The sequence below is a fragment of the Thermobia domestica genome, chromosome 8 (assembly GCF_964235325.1).
Source record: "Thermobia domestica chromosome 8, izTheDome1.hap1.1, whole genome shotgun sequence".
NCBI lineage: Eukaryota > Metazoa > Arthropoda > Insecta > Zygentoma > Lepismatidae > Thermobia > Thermobia domestica.
This window is the reverse complement of record NC_137461.1, coordinates 47,461,620-47,478,906: the sequence shown is the minus strand read 5'-3', so window position 1 is coordinate 47,478,906 and position 17,287 is coordinate 47,461,620. Positions and strand designations below refer to the sequence as shown.

The window sequence follows — 17,287 nt, the reverse complement described above, 5'->3', positions numbered from 1 at the left end:
AAAAAAACTACATAGATGCTGTTACACGACTTAACAGAAGGCGTACTCGATCTTTTACATATTTGTGCTATTATTTCATTAGTTTTTTGAATGATATTTGCAACAGAGATCAAACTAGTGCCCACTGATTTAAGAGATTGATTAACAAATCAGTTACTACAAACTCAAATATAAAACATTTTGGGCCTTATGCAGAGTCGTTCTGAAGCATGATTAGTGCCATACTAAGGAGTTCGACTAACATAGGTTTCCTGCAGTATTCAGGTCTTTAGTATGACTCTAATCATACTTCAAAACGATTCTGAATAAGGCGTTTTGTTTGTTTTCACGTAGTCCAACTTCTAAAATTGGGCTTTGTTTTAACATTTCGTAGCAAGTAGTTAGCAACTTTAATTTAGTGTTGTCAACAGCTCCAGCGGCTCGTTAACGGCTCAGTCACCATCGAGACAAGCCAACAGCTCACCCAACTGAGCCGGCTCGAGCCGATGGCTCACATTAGCCGAGCCGATGCCTCACCTCAGCCGAACCGAGGCGAGCTGCCCCGATGCCTCACCTCAGCCGAACCGAACCGAGCCGAGCCGGTTGACATCACTACCATGGACCCACAAAGGATTTATTTCACACTAAGCCACACAGCTCTGAGGAAAACCCGTACGTAGGTTGGTCATTTTAAAGTACAGCATGAATAAATGAATTTATTTACTTTAATCATTTTTGGTGAAACGGAAAGAAAGTTGACTTAAATTTGCATCTGTACAAGACTCCTTAACAAGCCTTTTTAAATACTTCGTTTAAAAAGCTACTTATGATGTTTGAAGACGTTTAGTACGAGAAAGTCACACTTAAAATCGTCTCTGAATATGCCTCAATCAAACGACATAATAAAAACTACCATACTTAGTGGAAACTGTCTGGCATTGGCAATACTTCATGCCATTAACAATTGCGAGGAAGATATTTGACGAAACAAATTAATCATTTACCAAAGAGTTCAATCTTTTACTACAATATAAGAGTCTTATAGGATTTGTATTTCATTCTCCATGTATAAAATTATTACATATGAAAATAAAATAAATGATTATTGATTGGAAAGTGGATTGTTAATATTTTATTTCAATTATCATAAATATTGTATTAATTTGAATGAATCACTCCGTAAAGAAGGATGTAAGGAAAAGTAGCAGAATTGAGTGAAGGCGGGACATGTCAAGTGAAAAGTAATGGGAACATAATTGTTGTTATTGTTTTTAGTTGATTTTTGAGCGATACAGTTTATATATATGAAGTTTTAAATAAACTTAGAGGTAATTGAGATTTTGAATGGTGGGAAGTAGACAGATGGACTACGGATAAGTATATAAGTTCATGATTTTAAGAGTGTTTGATGATGCAGTCTTGTTATTTTTTCTGTGACAATAGGCACGAAGTTTTAATGAAATTGCACTGTATTCTATAGAATCATGAGTTGATTTCATGAAGAAGAGCAGGTTAAGATTGAGGATAGCTTTGCGAGAAAATTGGGAGAATGTCTAGATGAAAGGGGCCAGAAGTAGGTAAAAAAAAAAATCCTAACAAACTTAAATTGATTTGTGGGCAAATTTTTAGTTTGACTCCAACTGTGACTTCAACCGATTCATGTGATCCGGTTCCCGGAGCAGTTTAGGAATCATTCCTAAACTGCTCCCGGAACCGGATCACATGAATCAATTACAATTACAAACACAGTGAAAGTAATGTACGATGTTAAAGAATTATACTATAGGTACAAGGGCCACAATGTTACTATAAGATGTTAAGAATTATACTATAAGTACAAGGGCCACAATGTTACTATACGAAGTTAAGAATAATACTATAAGTACAAGGGCCACAATGTTACTAAACATCAATTCAGGTGAAGCGGTGACTATGAATTTTGAGATCTAAATGGGGGGCTACCGCCCCCCAACCCCCCGCTCAAGTACCATAAAAACATCCAAATTAATAATAAATAATCACACCACTACTATAAAGCTAAGATAAGAAGGGAAAAATTAAAAAAAAAAAACACTCGTCTCTAATCATAAATCAGTGCATGACAAAGAAAAAAAATACATCTCAACAAGACAATAGGACAAGCAGCAGCAAACCAAATACTTTGCCTAATACTCAAATGCAAAACAAATCAAGAATAAAAATAATATGAATTAAAAAAAGAAAACACTCACCATTTCGCCATAGGAGAAATCTCATGAATAATGAACTCATAACTGCTGATTCCACACACGAAAAAATAAGATACCAAGAACACATGCGCAATACTCAACATTACTGAAAAATGTTCCTTTCCGCACACACGTCGTTTTATTAAACCGAGCACACTTGCTTATTATTACAAACAAGAAACCAATAAACGTCCACTTTTAGAATACGTCGAAAATATCTTCAGTTTAGACCACAACTATGATAGGTTTTCTCTAACTCAATTCAACCAATTCAATTACGCGCTCCCGCATGCCACAAACAGCAGCACACACACACATGCACACAGAACATGTGACTACTAACTACCATATGACTACACAGACACCTAGTGGGAAAAATATGAACTAAGCCGTCACACCAAAGGCACGAACAGTTCTAACAAGTGACTCACGCACAAACAGTTCCAGGAAGTAACTGAACCTATAAGAACCGATTAAAGTCACAGTTGGAGTCAAAGTAAAGACTTACCGATTTGTGTCTCATTTAAGGATGTAATAAGAATACATTTTGTAGAAGTGCGAGATTCTATAGATACTATATGTAGCCACTTAACTGAAGCACACATAAGGAAATATGAATACAATGGGTAATAGTATACATGAGAACCCCCGCATCTGCGTTTCTTCTGTGTTCTATTACCACTTCTACATGAAATACCATAAATTTTCTACGTAGCGCAGTAGTAAGAAGTATCCATATGCACGAGACATGCGATATGCGTTAACCCCCCCCCCCTACACACACATAGTCTTAGGTAAAGTACAAGGACACTACACATGCAGATATAAAATACAGGTACGTTCCTTTTTATTTTAGTATCAGTCGATAAGTAAATAAAAGTCGCTTTGTTACCCCCTTTGTAAGTTCGTACATACTCAATGAATAATCCCTAAAAGTATGAGCGTCCTGCTCCGGGAACTGATGCAGCTTCATGTATAGTATACTATATCCACACAATGATACAAGTAGTTACCCCTAAACTAAACTAACCTAATGTAATGATAAAAGCGAAGTTTTAACATTTTTTTTTCGAAAGAAAGCTGTCCTCTTCAACTAAACATAAGCCGACATTTAAATGGTTATGCATTACCATGGCTGAGACGAATATTCGGACCCAAGAGGAACGGGAATGGCGGAAACTTCATAACGAGGAACTACATAATTTATATGGTTTACCCAACATTGTTAGGTTCGTCAAGTCTAGGAGGCTTAGGTGGGCGGGTCATGTAGCTAGAATGGAAGAAAGTAGAAACGCTTTCAAAGTCTTGAGTGGAAGACCAATCGGAAAACGACCATTAGGAAGACCTAGGCGCAGATGGGAGGACACTATTAAGATGGATCTCGCAGAGATTGGAATACAAAGTAGAAACTGGATGCAGTTAGCTAAGGATAGAAGTCAGTGGAGAGCTTTTGTGAACGCGGCATTGAACCTCCGGGTTCCATAGGGCATAGAGTTAGTTAGCTTTATGCATTACCATGGAGTGAGATGGTAATCTATATGCAACTTATACATTTTGTATATTGGACTGTCATATTACAAGAAATTAGTCACGTGATTTTTCTCTCACCAAGTAGTTTAGAAATATATTCTACTAATGCATTTCTACTGTAAATTGTCCAGATTTTTAGTCCTTTTGTGCGGAACAAAGCCCTTTTAGGCAAGACTTTACTACAGACATTTCATTCAATTGACTCGTTCCTTAGAAACTGATTCCACGGAACAGTTTCCCAACTGTTCCAAAGAACCAGTTCCTAAAGAATCAACTCGAGAAAGGTTCTAGAACGCTGTTGTACCAGATTGGTTACTTTCTATATGCAATTTCATAGAGAAAGGAAACAACCTGCTTCATAATCAAGATGGTAGAGCAGCGTTCTAGAACCTTCCACCAATACCCCACTCTTAAAAAAAAAAAAAAAAAAAAAAAAAAAAAAACCTACAAAAAGTTGCATGAAATATAAAACAAATCGTGTTAAATCATACTACAAGTGAGGGCAAAGCAAAAATTATATATTAAAATACATTATACTACAAGGGGGGCAAGCCCCCTAACCCCCCTCTAAAGCACAAATTATATATTGGAATATACTGTACCACAAGGGGGGCAAGCCCCCTAACCCCTTTCCAAAGCACTACATACATATCAAAAACTTAAATATATAAAAGAACAACATACCTTACACTAAACTGAAGCGTACAATTCACCAACATGCTTCATAAAAATTAATTATTTTTCACCAATTAAATATTCTTGCATCCTTACAAAATTTTCGACATGATAGATAATATGCAAATTGCAATATCATGGACTCAAAGCCATGAGTACAACTTAAATTTCTCTTCATATGACACCAAAGATTTTCTATATTTTGCATGTAGGCACCACTTACTGGGTCAACGAAGTTTGAAGAATGGTTCATAGTCAAATGATGCCATTCATCACTACTTAATGATGAATACCCCTTCCAGCAATCAGTTATAATTGTGGAATTAACATTAATATGTTTAGTAATAACTTCAACTAAATTCCCTGCCGACCTCTCATTATTCGGACATTCACCCAAAAAAATATCTGTCTCTCGGCAAATTCCACCTACAATCCACACTTTCTTCTTTCGCCTTCCAACATTATATTTTTTCCGTCTAAAGAGTGCTCGTCAATCTCTACTGTCAATCCGGGTCAGCGTTGGACCAACTTGAAAAAACCCATTTTATTGTTTTTTTTTTTTTTGTTAGTATATTATTGGTACAACTAAGGTGATCACATTGAAAGTGATTTTTATCAGATCTTGAACTTTCCTTGGGCGAATTAGATGCTTTCATGTTAAAGTATACAACAACATTCAGCGGTAGACCTATATGAAGACCTGAATTCACTGCATGAATAAAAAGCTTACCTTAGCTTGAGATAATTGTAGAACAAATTAATGTATGAATTGTATTTATAGCCTATTTGAAGTAAAATATGTAATTTTATATTTTAGAAAATACTTTCCGTGAGACTTTGTTCCACGTCTCTAGTGCACATATTAACCATTTTATGACAATTGTTAATAATCACTGTTACTGAAAAAGTGCCCTTTTCTGATATTTTTGAACACCCTGTTTTGGGACACTTTCAGGAGGAGAGAGGTAATATTTGGGATTTCCTCTTTACTACCATCTCCCATTAATAAATTATACGTTTTCCTCTCGGGTAAATAAAAGGGTATTCAAGGACTTTTGACTCATCCTGTATTTCTTTATTTTTGTTATAATTTAGTTTCTTTTGATGCTGAATATGAAGAAAATACTTCTTTGGCAGGACTTCCAAGGCCAGCTGATGATATTTTACAATGACGAACTTCGAGCCAGCTGCCAACGTCATTCTACAGCGGTTGCAGGAACTTCAAGAATGGCAGCGAAAACAGCAGGAAAAGCTCTTACAACAACAGCGACAGCAGAGAGAGTTTTTAACGCAAGAACAGAGGCGTCTGTATGAAGTCTTCGGATTAAATGTCCACAGTAAGTTATTTCTTAATATGCAACGAAAAATTATGGACTGCGTGTAAGATATGATAATATTGATACAAATTTCGTTCAGTGTAATATTACTTACGATAACCAGTGACACTACTTGTAGCTTGCTTTGCATAAAAGAAATTTATTTCTTAAAACTTTTTTCTTCTTTGAGTGTATACAGGATGGCGCAATTTAAAAGTAATTTTGTCTACAATGAAGTTTCAAAATTTGATAAAACTTACGTGAGACATTTTGCCTGGAATTGGAAGTGCTAAAATCAGTTTTGTTTATTTATTTTTTCGTTTATTTTAACGGATGTTTTTCACAAAATCCTGTCAAATTTTGAGATAAGATTGCGTAAAGTCGTTGAAGTTACGGGAAAGCGCCTTGAACATTTACTGTACTACATGGCAGAATATGTAGTGCAACTGAAATTGAAATCAGAACTCCATGTATTTTCATGCAGTAGTTATATATAATTAAAGTTGGTACCCAGGTATCAAGAAAAACTTGAGTCAGGTACCAAGATGTAAATTTTTGTATCTTAGTTAAGCCTTAATTTACACATAACTTTTTCATCTGCTTATGGTACAAATAGTTTATTTTCAAAGTGTAGTATACAGTGTAACTACTGTTTGTAACTAGGTAGCGAAGAGCGTTCAAAGCCTGTGGAAACAGAGGAACCAGAGAAGACTCAACTGACGCCTAATTCCAAGGTTAAGACTCCTGCATCGCCCTTGAAGCCACAACCGAAGGAAAAGGAATATGTTGACGACGGCGTGGCTCCTCTTCCAGATACGGATACTGAAGAGACAGCACTCAAGAGAGTAGTGACTTTCGAAGATCAAGGGAATCCACCATGTGAATCACAGGTAATTACTCCAACTACTAATGATGGAAGTAGTCTGACTTCCCCGCTGGTCTAGCAGCTATTACATGTGCTCTTGGTGTACGTGGTCTTGGGTTCGATTCTCAGTAGCGGAGCACAAAAAAATTAATTTCACAATCATTTACTTAATTCATTCAAAAAATAAGAAACACATACGGGACTAGAATCGTAAATTTAATGGAAAGTAAAAACATTCAACATCTAATTGAGACATTCTACAATGATCAACTACTGTATTTCAACATTTTCTATATAATGACATAAGACAGTAATAATTTCCATCACACTTTTTTGCACAACAAAATGTAAGTGAACATTTCATCGTCAGTGCTGAAAAGGGTCGCTAACCTTGAATACACAAACAAATAAAGCGTATAGAGTAGGGTGCGAAATATCTGGTCTCCATTGGCGACCAAATATTTTAGTTTGGCGATAGGCGTTCGAGGATAGGCACAAAGAAATTAAGTATCGACTGAAAACAGAGAATTCGTGTTATTGTTTTTTGCAAACTGTTTTGCCTGAACGAATTATGTTGAAGAATTTGCTCAAATTATATATAAAACGATAATTATGCCTGCTGTGCTGTATGGTTGCGAAACAGTTGCTTACCCTAAGGAAGGAACACAATATGAAAGTACTGAGGCTAACATTCAAATCCAAGACGGACAGGAATTGGGAAGGCGAATGCTTTATAATGAATAATTACATAATTTATAGCATTTACCTAACGTTGTTACAAAATTAAGTCTAGGAATCTTAGATGGGCAGGTTGTGTAGCTAGAACAGAAGAAAGTAGGAATGCTTACAAGATTTTAACGGGAAGTCCAATCGGAAAATGACCATTAGGAAGTCGTAGGCTGAGATGGGAGGACAATATTAAGTTGGGTCTCGCAGAAATACAAATACACGTAAAATCGAATCCAGCGGCTAAGAACAGAAGTTCATAGAAATCCTTTATGAATGCAGCAGAACTCTGTGTTTCATAGAGTTAATTTTAAATTTTAGTCAGATAGACATTTCGTAATATTGTGCCACTTTGGCGACAGATTTCTCTGATCTGGCCACTCAATTCAGACCTGTAATTCGTGCTCTACAATAGAGCGTGGATAGTTCGGTTAGTTTCTGTTCTTTGTGATTCTAAAGGAATTATTGATCTGGAGTGGAGGGATGTACTGAGAACTGGACTTATTAGGATATCACCTGCCAATATATTAAATAATTACAGTTTTGTTCACACATATTCACTTTCATACTTCAGTTACGATAATATTTCTCTGATAGAAGGTAATTTTGACTTCCAATACTGCCAAGACGACAGATGGTTGACACAGGTAAAATAGATGCTAGGTCAATTATTAATAGATGCTATAGGGTACATATTATGATGCATATTATTTTAAAGTACCGTTTTGAAATCTGACCGCTGCAGCGCTGCGGTCGCCATCCACGCATGCGCGCTGTGTACATTCATCTGTTGCAAGCCACAGACACCATTACGAGAATATTCAACCGTGTTTACGTTTGTGCGTGAGTAATTAAAATGCCTCTGCTGATTGATAATCCCACCGACTCACAGTGGGGCGAAAACGCAAAAAGCTGGCCAAAATATGATAACTATATTCAAATTGAATGAAATTTAGCATTAAGGGGTTATTGAGGTTGCTGATTACGATTCTGCAACTAACGTTAAAAAAAACAAAATTGCGGATCCAAAATGGCGGAATAAAATTTGCAAAAGTCGAAAAAGTTGTAGAAATGTTCTCAAAAGTGGGGTTATTGAGGTTGCTGATTACGATTCTGCAACTAAAGTTGAAAATAACAAAATGGCGGATAAAAAATGGCGGAATAACAAGAATGTCAACATACTTCGTAATTTTCACAATGTATCTTTAACAAAATTCACTTTTTTCACATATTTTGATGAACAATTACTTGTTACTTACGTTCTTATTTATTAGAAATGTATTATTACTTAAATGACACAAATTATTGGTATTTGATTCGGTTATGATAACTGCAACGGCTTGTAACTTTAACATTAATGAGCAATAATTAACATCAACATGCTTCGTAATTGGCACGTTTTGGCAGCTAAGTTTTTGTCGACAGCATTAATTAATTGTCAGACTACCATTCTACAAAATATGAACGTGGTGCACGAGGGTGCACATAATGTTTTCAAAGCTTTAAGTTAATAAAATATATAAACAATGTGAAAATTTTGCCTGACTTGCGATTCAAATTATAAATTATTACATCATTATTATTAATTTTTCGCTTCATACACTTATTCTACTTACCAGTACAATATAGGAAAACTTTACAGATTTAAAAACTATGAAAGCGTTCGAAAGTTACAACCGTTTAAACGGACGCGTCACAATTCTTATATTGTTCTCTGCGTATTTGACCTGCTGAAGGGTCTACTTAAGAGTGGCTCAGGTAGTCGGAATAAAGTAAAAACTCTATTCTATTTATGGATTTGGGCCCTTCTAACATCACTCTAGCCAACTACATAAAAAAATTCCTATATTACTAACTTTCGTTTTTTCCTTTTGGCCAGCTTTTTGCGTTTTCGCCCCACTGTGCGACTGTGGAAAACGCACTGTGATTCGTTTTCGTATTGCCAAAGGTGTAAAAGCAATTGAAATTCATCGCCAGATTAGTGAAGTGTATGGAAAAAACATTCTGAGCAATGGAATAGTACGGAAATGGCCGCACGAATGTTCATGATGAACGAAGTGGATAGCCTTCTGCTTCTGTCATCATTGAACACTTCATGCAGAAATTTGACGGAAAGGTGAAAGAGAACATGCACTTTATGATTTCGTCGTTATCTGGTAAGTTTCCTCAAACTTGAAGAAGTGTTCTATATGAAATTGTGACTCAATGCCACTACGACGATTATGAAGTAAAAATGGCCGTGTTGCAGTAATTATCAAAGCAGGCGGCAGACTTCTATGAGAATGGTATTCAAAGGCTTGTTATACGATACGACAAGTGGCTTAATATTGGTGGAAGTTGTGTAGAAAAGTAGATTAAGGCACAGACTTTCACGTAACAATAAAATTGTTACGAAAAGTATACTTGTTTTTAAAATTTCAAAATGGTACATACTTAAAAGAATACGCCACGTAATATAAAAAGCTAAATATATCTTTGCATCCTGTACTTCTTTTCTTTGTGAAATTATTTTCCTCTATATTTCAACCCTCTGGGAGGGTCTGGGACCCGAGCTTTTTCTGCTAGCTGGGGGGCCGCGGTGGCTCAGTGGTAGAGCGTTCACCTCTGGTGCTTGGGGTTTCGGGTTCTTCGATCCCAGCCCCCACCAAGTGAACTTTGTGGTGGACAAACGCCATGTGCGTGGGTTTTCTCGGGGTTCTCCCGTGTCCTCTTACTTTCTTCATTTCACCATTTCATTCATTACTCATCATCACCGTCTCCTTTAGCCTAATCGGCATAACCGTGGGACGTAAGATTTCATTTCATTTCATTTCTGCTAGCTAGGAAGCACTAATTTGGTTGGCATTCTGTATTGTTATGGAGGACAAGAACAGTACAGGATCCCAAATTAATTTTTCGCAGCCAGCAGAAAAAGCTTGCATGTACAGTCATCCGAGAGAGTTAAAATATAGAGGAAAATGAGCTCGTAAACAAAAGTAGTAGTACGGCGTAGGTGTATAATATACGGGGTGTTTCAAAACAACACCGACAACGTTTGGTAGGTGATTCCTGACACCAAGATAAGACAAAAAGTATAGACCAACCTGGGTGCACAAATGCTTCCTTTCAGTTATAGGCTGCCGAAATCATGAAAAAATAACTTTAAAGGTCCATAGCTCCAATACTATGTGCTATATCCAAATATTAGAATCCTGCGGTACTTCCGCAACAATTTTTATAGAGATAGTTGTTGAGTACTTCAAATTATATGCCCGTAGCTAAACTCCCTGTATAAAAATTGTTGCATGAATATCGCAGGATTCTCAAGTTGGTGTTGTTTTGAAACACCCTGTATATTATGTGTATGTATGTATACTATGTGTATGTTCATAAGTTTTGAGTTAATTATTTTTAATTTCATTTGTTCCATTTTCTTAGAATACAAATGGTGTTGTAGATGTGGATAACATACCAATTACCTCACCACGAACTAACTTTTATGAACTGTTAGAAGAGAAATTAAAAAGTGATTCTGGTTACAGTACCCAAGAAGGAAGAGGTGGTGGTGGTAGTAGTAGTAATCTGTCAGAAAAACCCCGAAGGACTTTCTTGAAAAAAGGGGAAGGATTGGCAAGGTTTCGTATGAAGCTACCTGAAAAACGACCTGTGTCAGCAGGTAATAAAAATAAAACAGTGCAAAGTAACAAATCAAGTAATGTAAATCCAACTAAAAAAGTTTCCCCTCGACCTCTGAAATCTGATCTCAAGGAGTCAGAAAATACACAGTGTGCTCTGAGAAGGCAACCATTAAGAAAAGTTGCTGCGGCAAAAATCAATACCGTGAAAGAACCAAAACCTCGACCTCCAGCTATAAAATATACAAGGTTGAATTTTCAATTGCCTAGACGTTCTATCAGTGATGCTGTTGCTGAGAGGAAAGAGGGAACTGGAACGTGGGCGGATGTTCTGTCCAGTGGAGCAGCGAATGAAGCTCTGGCAAAACAAGTGGAAGAAAAGTCACCAAATGAGACAGAAAGTTCTACTCAAGATTCTGTAGAAGTTTCTTTTTGGGAGAGAATTAGCGATGTTGCTAGGAAAAACATGGTAAGTATCCTGAAATTATACTATTCTTTAACACAGATGCAATCCCGAATATTTTGTTAAGATTAACAACCACCAATCTGGGAATTCTAATAGGATGGTGATTTCCTTGAAATGATTTCAGCAGCCAGTCCTGCTGCTTTCGACTGCCAGACACTGAAAGAAGACCTTCGTCTTCATAGAGATTTGTACATATTATTTTATTAATCGTCTTCTTTTTTCTTTCCAAAAGAAACCATTGTAATCAGCAGTAACAATGTAAATGCTGGTTATCACCTTCACTCACAATTTAACGGTACTAATACACATGAATAAATAAAAAAACAAATTAAGACGCTGCTATATACACACGCATTTTACAATTTCTTTTCAGAAAAATAATCATCCGATTAGGATTCCCAGGGCACATAAAATGTTAGTGTTATACTGTTCTTTATTCATATTTATATGATAGTACGCAGAGAAGCTGCAAAGCAAGGTTACTTATTTGCTGCAATATTAGAATTCCTGTATAATAATAATAATAATAATAATAATAATAATAATAATAATAATAATAATAATAATCCACTCAAATTGTCGTTTCAAAAGATCCTCAAACATTGTCAGAAATAATACAAAAGGAAATGAAATGTCACGAGATTACGGTAAAAGTGAAAATAAAACATAGGACAAACTCGCATAAAACTGCAACCACTGCTGTATAAGATTAAAAGTTTTAGGTGTTCGAGAACAATTGAAAAACAAGTCATTTAAAACTTTTTTTTTTGGGGGGGGGATATCTGGAAAACTACTAATCAGATTTTAAAAAGTTATAACAAAAGTTCATCTCGAAGGGGGACATCCAGTTATACCATACTCTACCCCAACCATCCCCGGGGGCGGGGGAGTCAACTTTGAAATCTTCAGCAGTAACCCCCATTTTTTAAATTGCATATTCGGAATCTCCGTAAGAAAAATACGTAACTTTTGTATTGAACTTTCTTTCGTTGCGTTATAGATGGTGCTGTAATCGGCGAAATCAAAATAGTTACAAACAGTTGAAAAATAATATCTCAAGAAATATACATCCGATTAGAAAAATTAAAACCTTTGATATCTTCGCAAATGCTTTCAAATGACACCATAGTTGACCCCCCCCCCCCCAATGCCTTCTCAGGAGGTTAGAAAGGCAGTTATTCTAAAATCTGTAATGGAAACACTTAATTCCACATTGTTCGTGTAATTTCTGTCACGGATGTCGCTGAAATGGACGGCAGTTGGAAACATTCATGATTTATTTTATCTATGAATTAAAATCTAGTTTTAGCGTTCCTCAGGAACAACGACGTGGACGTAGTAATAATTTATTCCCTTCAGGATGCTTTTTAATATGTCCTTCCTTGTCTCTCACCATCGGAGTGCTTGTTTCAGGTGAATCATTTTGCCTCTTACCACCGAGGTGCTTGTTTTAGGAGATTCTCACACATCTCCGTTGTTTAGAGAAACAAATGTCTAAATGGTGCCCGTTTTCTGCAATACAGATTGCAAGTGTTACAAGTACAGCGAAAGTCTAACCTCGGACTGCAATGCATGATCGCAGTCGTTGATTCGTAGACGGTAATTTGAATAATAAAGAATATATCGCAGAAAATAGTAACCATTTCGAACATTTTCTTACCATTTGTCAACGGTGTTTAGGGAGGGCACGAGCTAGTTTTCTTTGAAACTCGACTCGACTCGACTCAAAATAGATATCTTTGTTCTCGACTCGAATTCGGGTCGAGTTTCAAGCCGAGTTGAGCCAAATCCTGTGTAATTTCAAGTACTCTCTTCTAGTATCCTACATAGAGAATATATTATTATCAATGATCCTACTACTACTACTACATGTTATCATGGGGGTTCTATTTAAGATTTCAAACGTGATCCCCCTCCGGCCCCCAGAGGCTGGGACAAGTGTTCTTGTATGGTACTATTGGATGTCCTCCTTGAGACGAACAACTTTTGTTACAACTTTTTAAAAATCCGATTTATAGTTTTCCAGATATTACCAAGGACACTTTTAAATGCCTCATTTTTCAAGTGTTTGTAACCCATTTTAATTTTCGCCGATTACAACGCCATCTATCACGCAACGAAAAAATGTTCAATACAAATGTTCTTTTTTTTTTTTTTTTTTTTTTTTACGGAGGATCAGAATATGCAGTAAAAAATGGGGGTTCCTATTTAAGATTTCAAAATTGACCCTCTCCCGCCCCTGTGGGATATGGTAGGGGGTTAGTGTGGTATCATTGGATGTCCCCCTTTGAGACGAATAACTTTTGTTACAACTTTTTAAAAATCCGATTTGTAGTTTTCCAGATTTTTCCAAAACCAGTTTTAAATGCCTCACCTGGTATACAGGGTGTAACAGCTCGTTGTTTACAAGACTTGGGAGGTGATTGTAGACATGAAAAAAGGAAAAGTGTCGATGTAACACAAAATCGAATACCGTATTTATCTGGAGTTACGGGTCCGAAAGTGTGAAGAAATGAATATCCACTTGGAATTCTGGCAAAACAGCGAGTCGTAGAACTGCGACGACAGGCAGCACACAAAGAAACAGTATGCAGGAAATCCAAAGGTGAAGTAATCTGTTTTGTACACTGAGGACGCAAAGGATTCCCCAAAGGAAGATAGGGATTCCCAGCAATTTTCTGACGGATACATAAACCAAAATATTCGAAATGTAATACTTTGCTGCAGTGCATACGACATGCTTTGATGGATGTTGATACCGAAAGCCGGTTCAAGATGATGAAAGAAACATGTTGTGAAGTGTTGTTGCAACTGAATCTTGTATCGCTGCCATTTTCTCTATGTAGCACGTGCAGCGTTGACCGTTGACTGATACCCGTCCTTTTCGATTACCGGTGTATATTGCATTTTGGTGTCTTTTTAAGTGATGCCACGATTGCTGTTGCAGTTTCTTATTAGTGGCGGTCTTCGGATGTCCACAACGTGACTTTTCCAATACAGAACCTATTTCCTTTCTCTCATCGACACAACTTGAATGCATTCTTACAGTGACAGTGCCATTTTGGATCATATGAAAGACGAAGCAATGGAGCATTACATTGCTACATTTCCACATTGCTGCAGGTCTTTCAAGAGTCAAGTTAGGTCAGATATAATTGCAGATTTTTGTTCGTGGTTGAAAGCTACTCCAAGATATGATTCCATTTCCTCCAGCGAAGATATGAATATGTGTTTTGAAATTGCAAGGGTGTGTCAAAGCTTTTATCTCACCATGTCTAAGTAACGGGAGACTAAGTCTAAGTGACTAGCCCACTTCTGCAGACTGTTAATGATTCTGGTGAAAAAGAAAAGAAAAGCACATAATCATGGGAGGGATGCTAAATAATTATTTTAATACAACATGCGTCCGAAGTGTAACTTTGAATATCGAGCAAAATATATAACGAATAATTTGAATTCAGAGAACGGAAGAAGCGGTTAGTTTATTTCGGGTAAGCGATGAAAGATACATAGAAAACAAGAATATGTAGTATTTATTAATGTAGGAAAAAGTTTTTTGTCCGAGTGAACTGGGATGTTTCAGCGGAGTGCTGAAGAGAAATGGAACAATGTGGGAAAATCAAACATTCCCGAACGGAACGAGAATACGAGGTACGTTCCAAAATTACATACTGGTTTCTCGTATCTCCATAAAATTTTAATTTTCAAGCGATACCTTTTTTTCAGTTTTTAAATACCTCTGCGTATCGTTGCAGTCTTAAACTATTAAAAGGTCTGAGAAATCATTTTGAGAGTATGTTTTAGATACTGATAACTGGCTTTTTCGGATGACATAACGTCTGCTTCGTAGTAAGTCTTTCAGCTTTGAAAACACCCAGAAGACACTGGAAGCTTAGGTAAGCAAGGCGAGTAAGGAAACAGTTTGATTCTCTTGTCATTTAAAAAAAAAAAAAATACTAAAATTCCGGTAGTATATGACAAATCCTAATTGTAAGAGATTTGCTCGATGTTCCCTACATTAGAGGAAGCAATCGCTTATCCAGAAGCTGAGCAATGAACTGCCAAATGATCGTTTATCCTTTTGCTGAGGATTAACCCGAATTGGTCCCAGAAGAAAACATGAAGAACTTTCTCGTTCGAACGAACCTTGGGTGTAGGCAAGGAGTATTTTCACTATTTGCTCTGCCTTGTTGTTTTCCTAATGAAGCTGGAATAAATATTTCATACAAAGTAATAACAGACTAAAATAGTCGTCCACTGGTTTCACAGTTTCTTGTCCTACATTATCATGCCCGAGGTCTCTCCTCTTCATTTTGGCGGTGAGGGAGGAAGTTCCATTTCCTCCCACATTGTCCTTCTCCCAATTCTTTCATAATCATTCACTTTAATTAATCATGGTGGTGAAAAAATTGGCTATTTCATGTTTTACTATCTTTTGAACAAATTCTGGAGGGATATAAATAAAATTTGTTATAACTTTGAAAATGTGATTGTAAAGTAATGAACTAATTGCGTCAATTCACCAATTAGGTAGTGGATATGTATAAGAAACTATGGCACTAGCTTGGCAGTTTTTTTAAACGTATTTCCCTGGAAAACCAACATGAACCACGTCTTCCATTGATGCTTCAATGCCTGGGTGCCGTAAATAAATGAATAAATAAAATGACCCTATTAGTCGTATTATCATGAGTCAACAGCCGCTATCACCTCAGAATCATCAGAAGATTTCTGCCTACGTAAGTCGTTCTTCGAATATTGGAACAAGGGAAGTCACTGGGGGCCAAATCTGGGAAATGAGCGCGTGGGACACGAATTCTAACAATGCATCTGCGATAGTGGCCCTCGCCATGCGTGAAATATGGACAGATGCATTGTCCTGGTGCAAGAGCGCACCACATGCCAACATCCCATGCCACTTTTTGTTGATGTGATAACGTAATTCCTTGATTAGATCCTGTAGTAGGTGCCAGCGATGGTATGGCCTTACTATAAAATGTCTGCAAGAGCACTTTGCAGTCCCAAAAAATTGAGCCCATCATCATCCACGATTGCACCTTGAACATTTTTATTGGTGGAGATTAGGGATATTTTCACTCCGTGGTTTGTGTTTAAGTGATGCAGTAAAAATTTTACCCATAGTCACAAACTGAGCAAAGAAATTGTCTATATCAGCACGAAACTTGTCAAGGAGTTCGCGACTAATGAGTACTCATATGCACTTCTGATCTTGAGGCGGGAAATTTCGAGGGGCCCACCTTACAATTGTTTTTGCATTAATTCATTTGCAAGACCTAGGTAAAATGGTTTGGACAATGCCACGTGAGAAGCCACATATCTCAAGCGACATAATGGATAGTGACTTGACGATCCTGCAGCATACTATCGTGTACTTCGTTGATGTTTTCGGTCGTCGTGACAATTTTTGGTGCTCTACATTCTTATTAATTCTCAGACGACTCCGTACCGCACTTAAACTCACTACACCACCTCTCCACCATTCTATATGATGGAGAAGAATCTCCTAGTGTGTCTACCAAGTCTTCATGAATTTCGGATATTGGCTACCATTTTCATAAAATATTTGATGACTGCCTTCACCTCAGTTCTTTTTCATTCTGACACGTTGTTACAACTTCACTCGGTTGAATCGCTGTAAAAATAAAACGGAACTTTAGTCATACTTAAAATTCACAGTTGCAAGTATACAAAGGGTCACTAAAGGGAATAGCAAGTCCTCGCAGTCTAGTGGCTAGCGCTTGCGCCTTTGGTGCACGTGGTCTCGGGTTCGATTCACGGCGAGAGAGCTCAAAATATTTAATATTGCTATCATTTACTTTCATTAATCACTCGTTTCCCTTAGTTTAAAGGACATAACTGTGTCACGT

The 17,287-nt window shown here is 36.9% G+C and overlaps 1 protein-coding gene across 6 annotated transcripts in view; it reads left to right on the top strand.

Annotated features, from left to right (window-relative positions):
- The first annotated feature begins 1,091 nt into the window (after positions 1-1,091).
- Sas-4 (spindle assembly abnormal 4) overlaps positions 1,092-17,287 on the top strand; it is a 65,647-nt gene continuing 49,451 nt past the window's right edge. For 3 of the 6 annotated variants that reach the window (XM_081768427.1, XM_081768423.1, XM_081768424.1), the window contains exons 1-4: positions 1,152-1,307; positions 5,550-5,749; positions 6,392-6,618; positions 10,737-11,402. In XM_081768427.1, the coding sequence (XP_081624553.1) occupies positions 5,581-5,749; positions 6,392-6,618; positions 10,737-11,402 (1,062 nt within the window). In that variant the 5' untranslated portion in view covers positions 1,152-1,307; positions 5,550-5,580. Of the gene's footprint in view, positions 1,308-1,338; positions 1,553-5,549; positions 5,750-6,391; positions 6,619-10,736; positions 11,403-17,287 lie in introns of those variants that run through there. The other 3 variants (XM_081768425.1, XM_081768426.1, XM_081768428.1) reach the window with 3 other exon arrangements.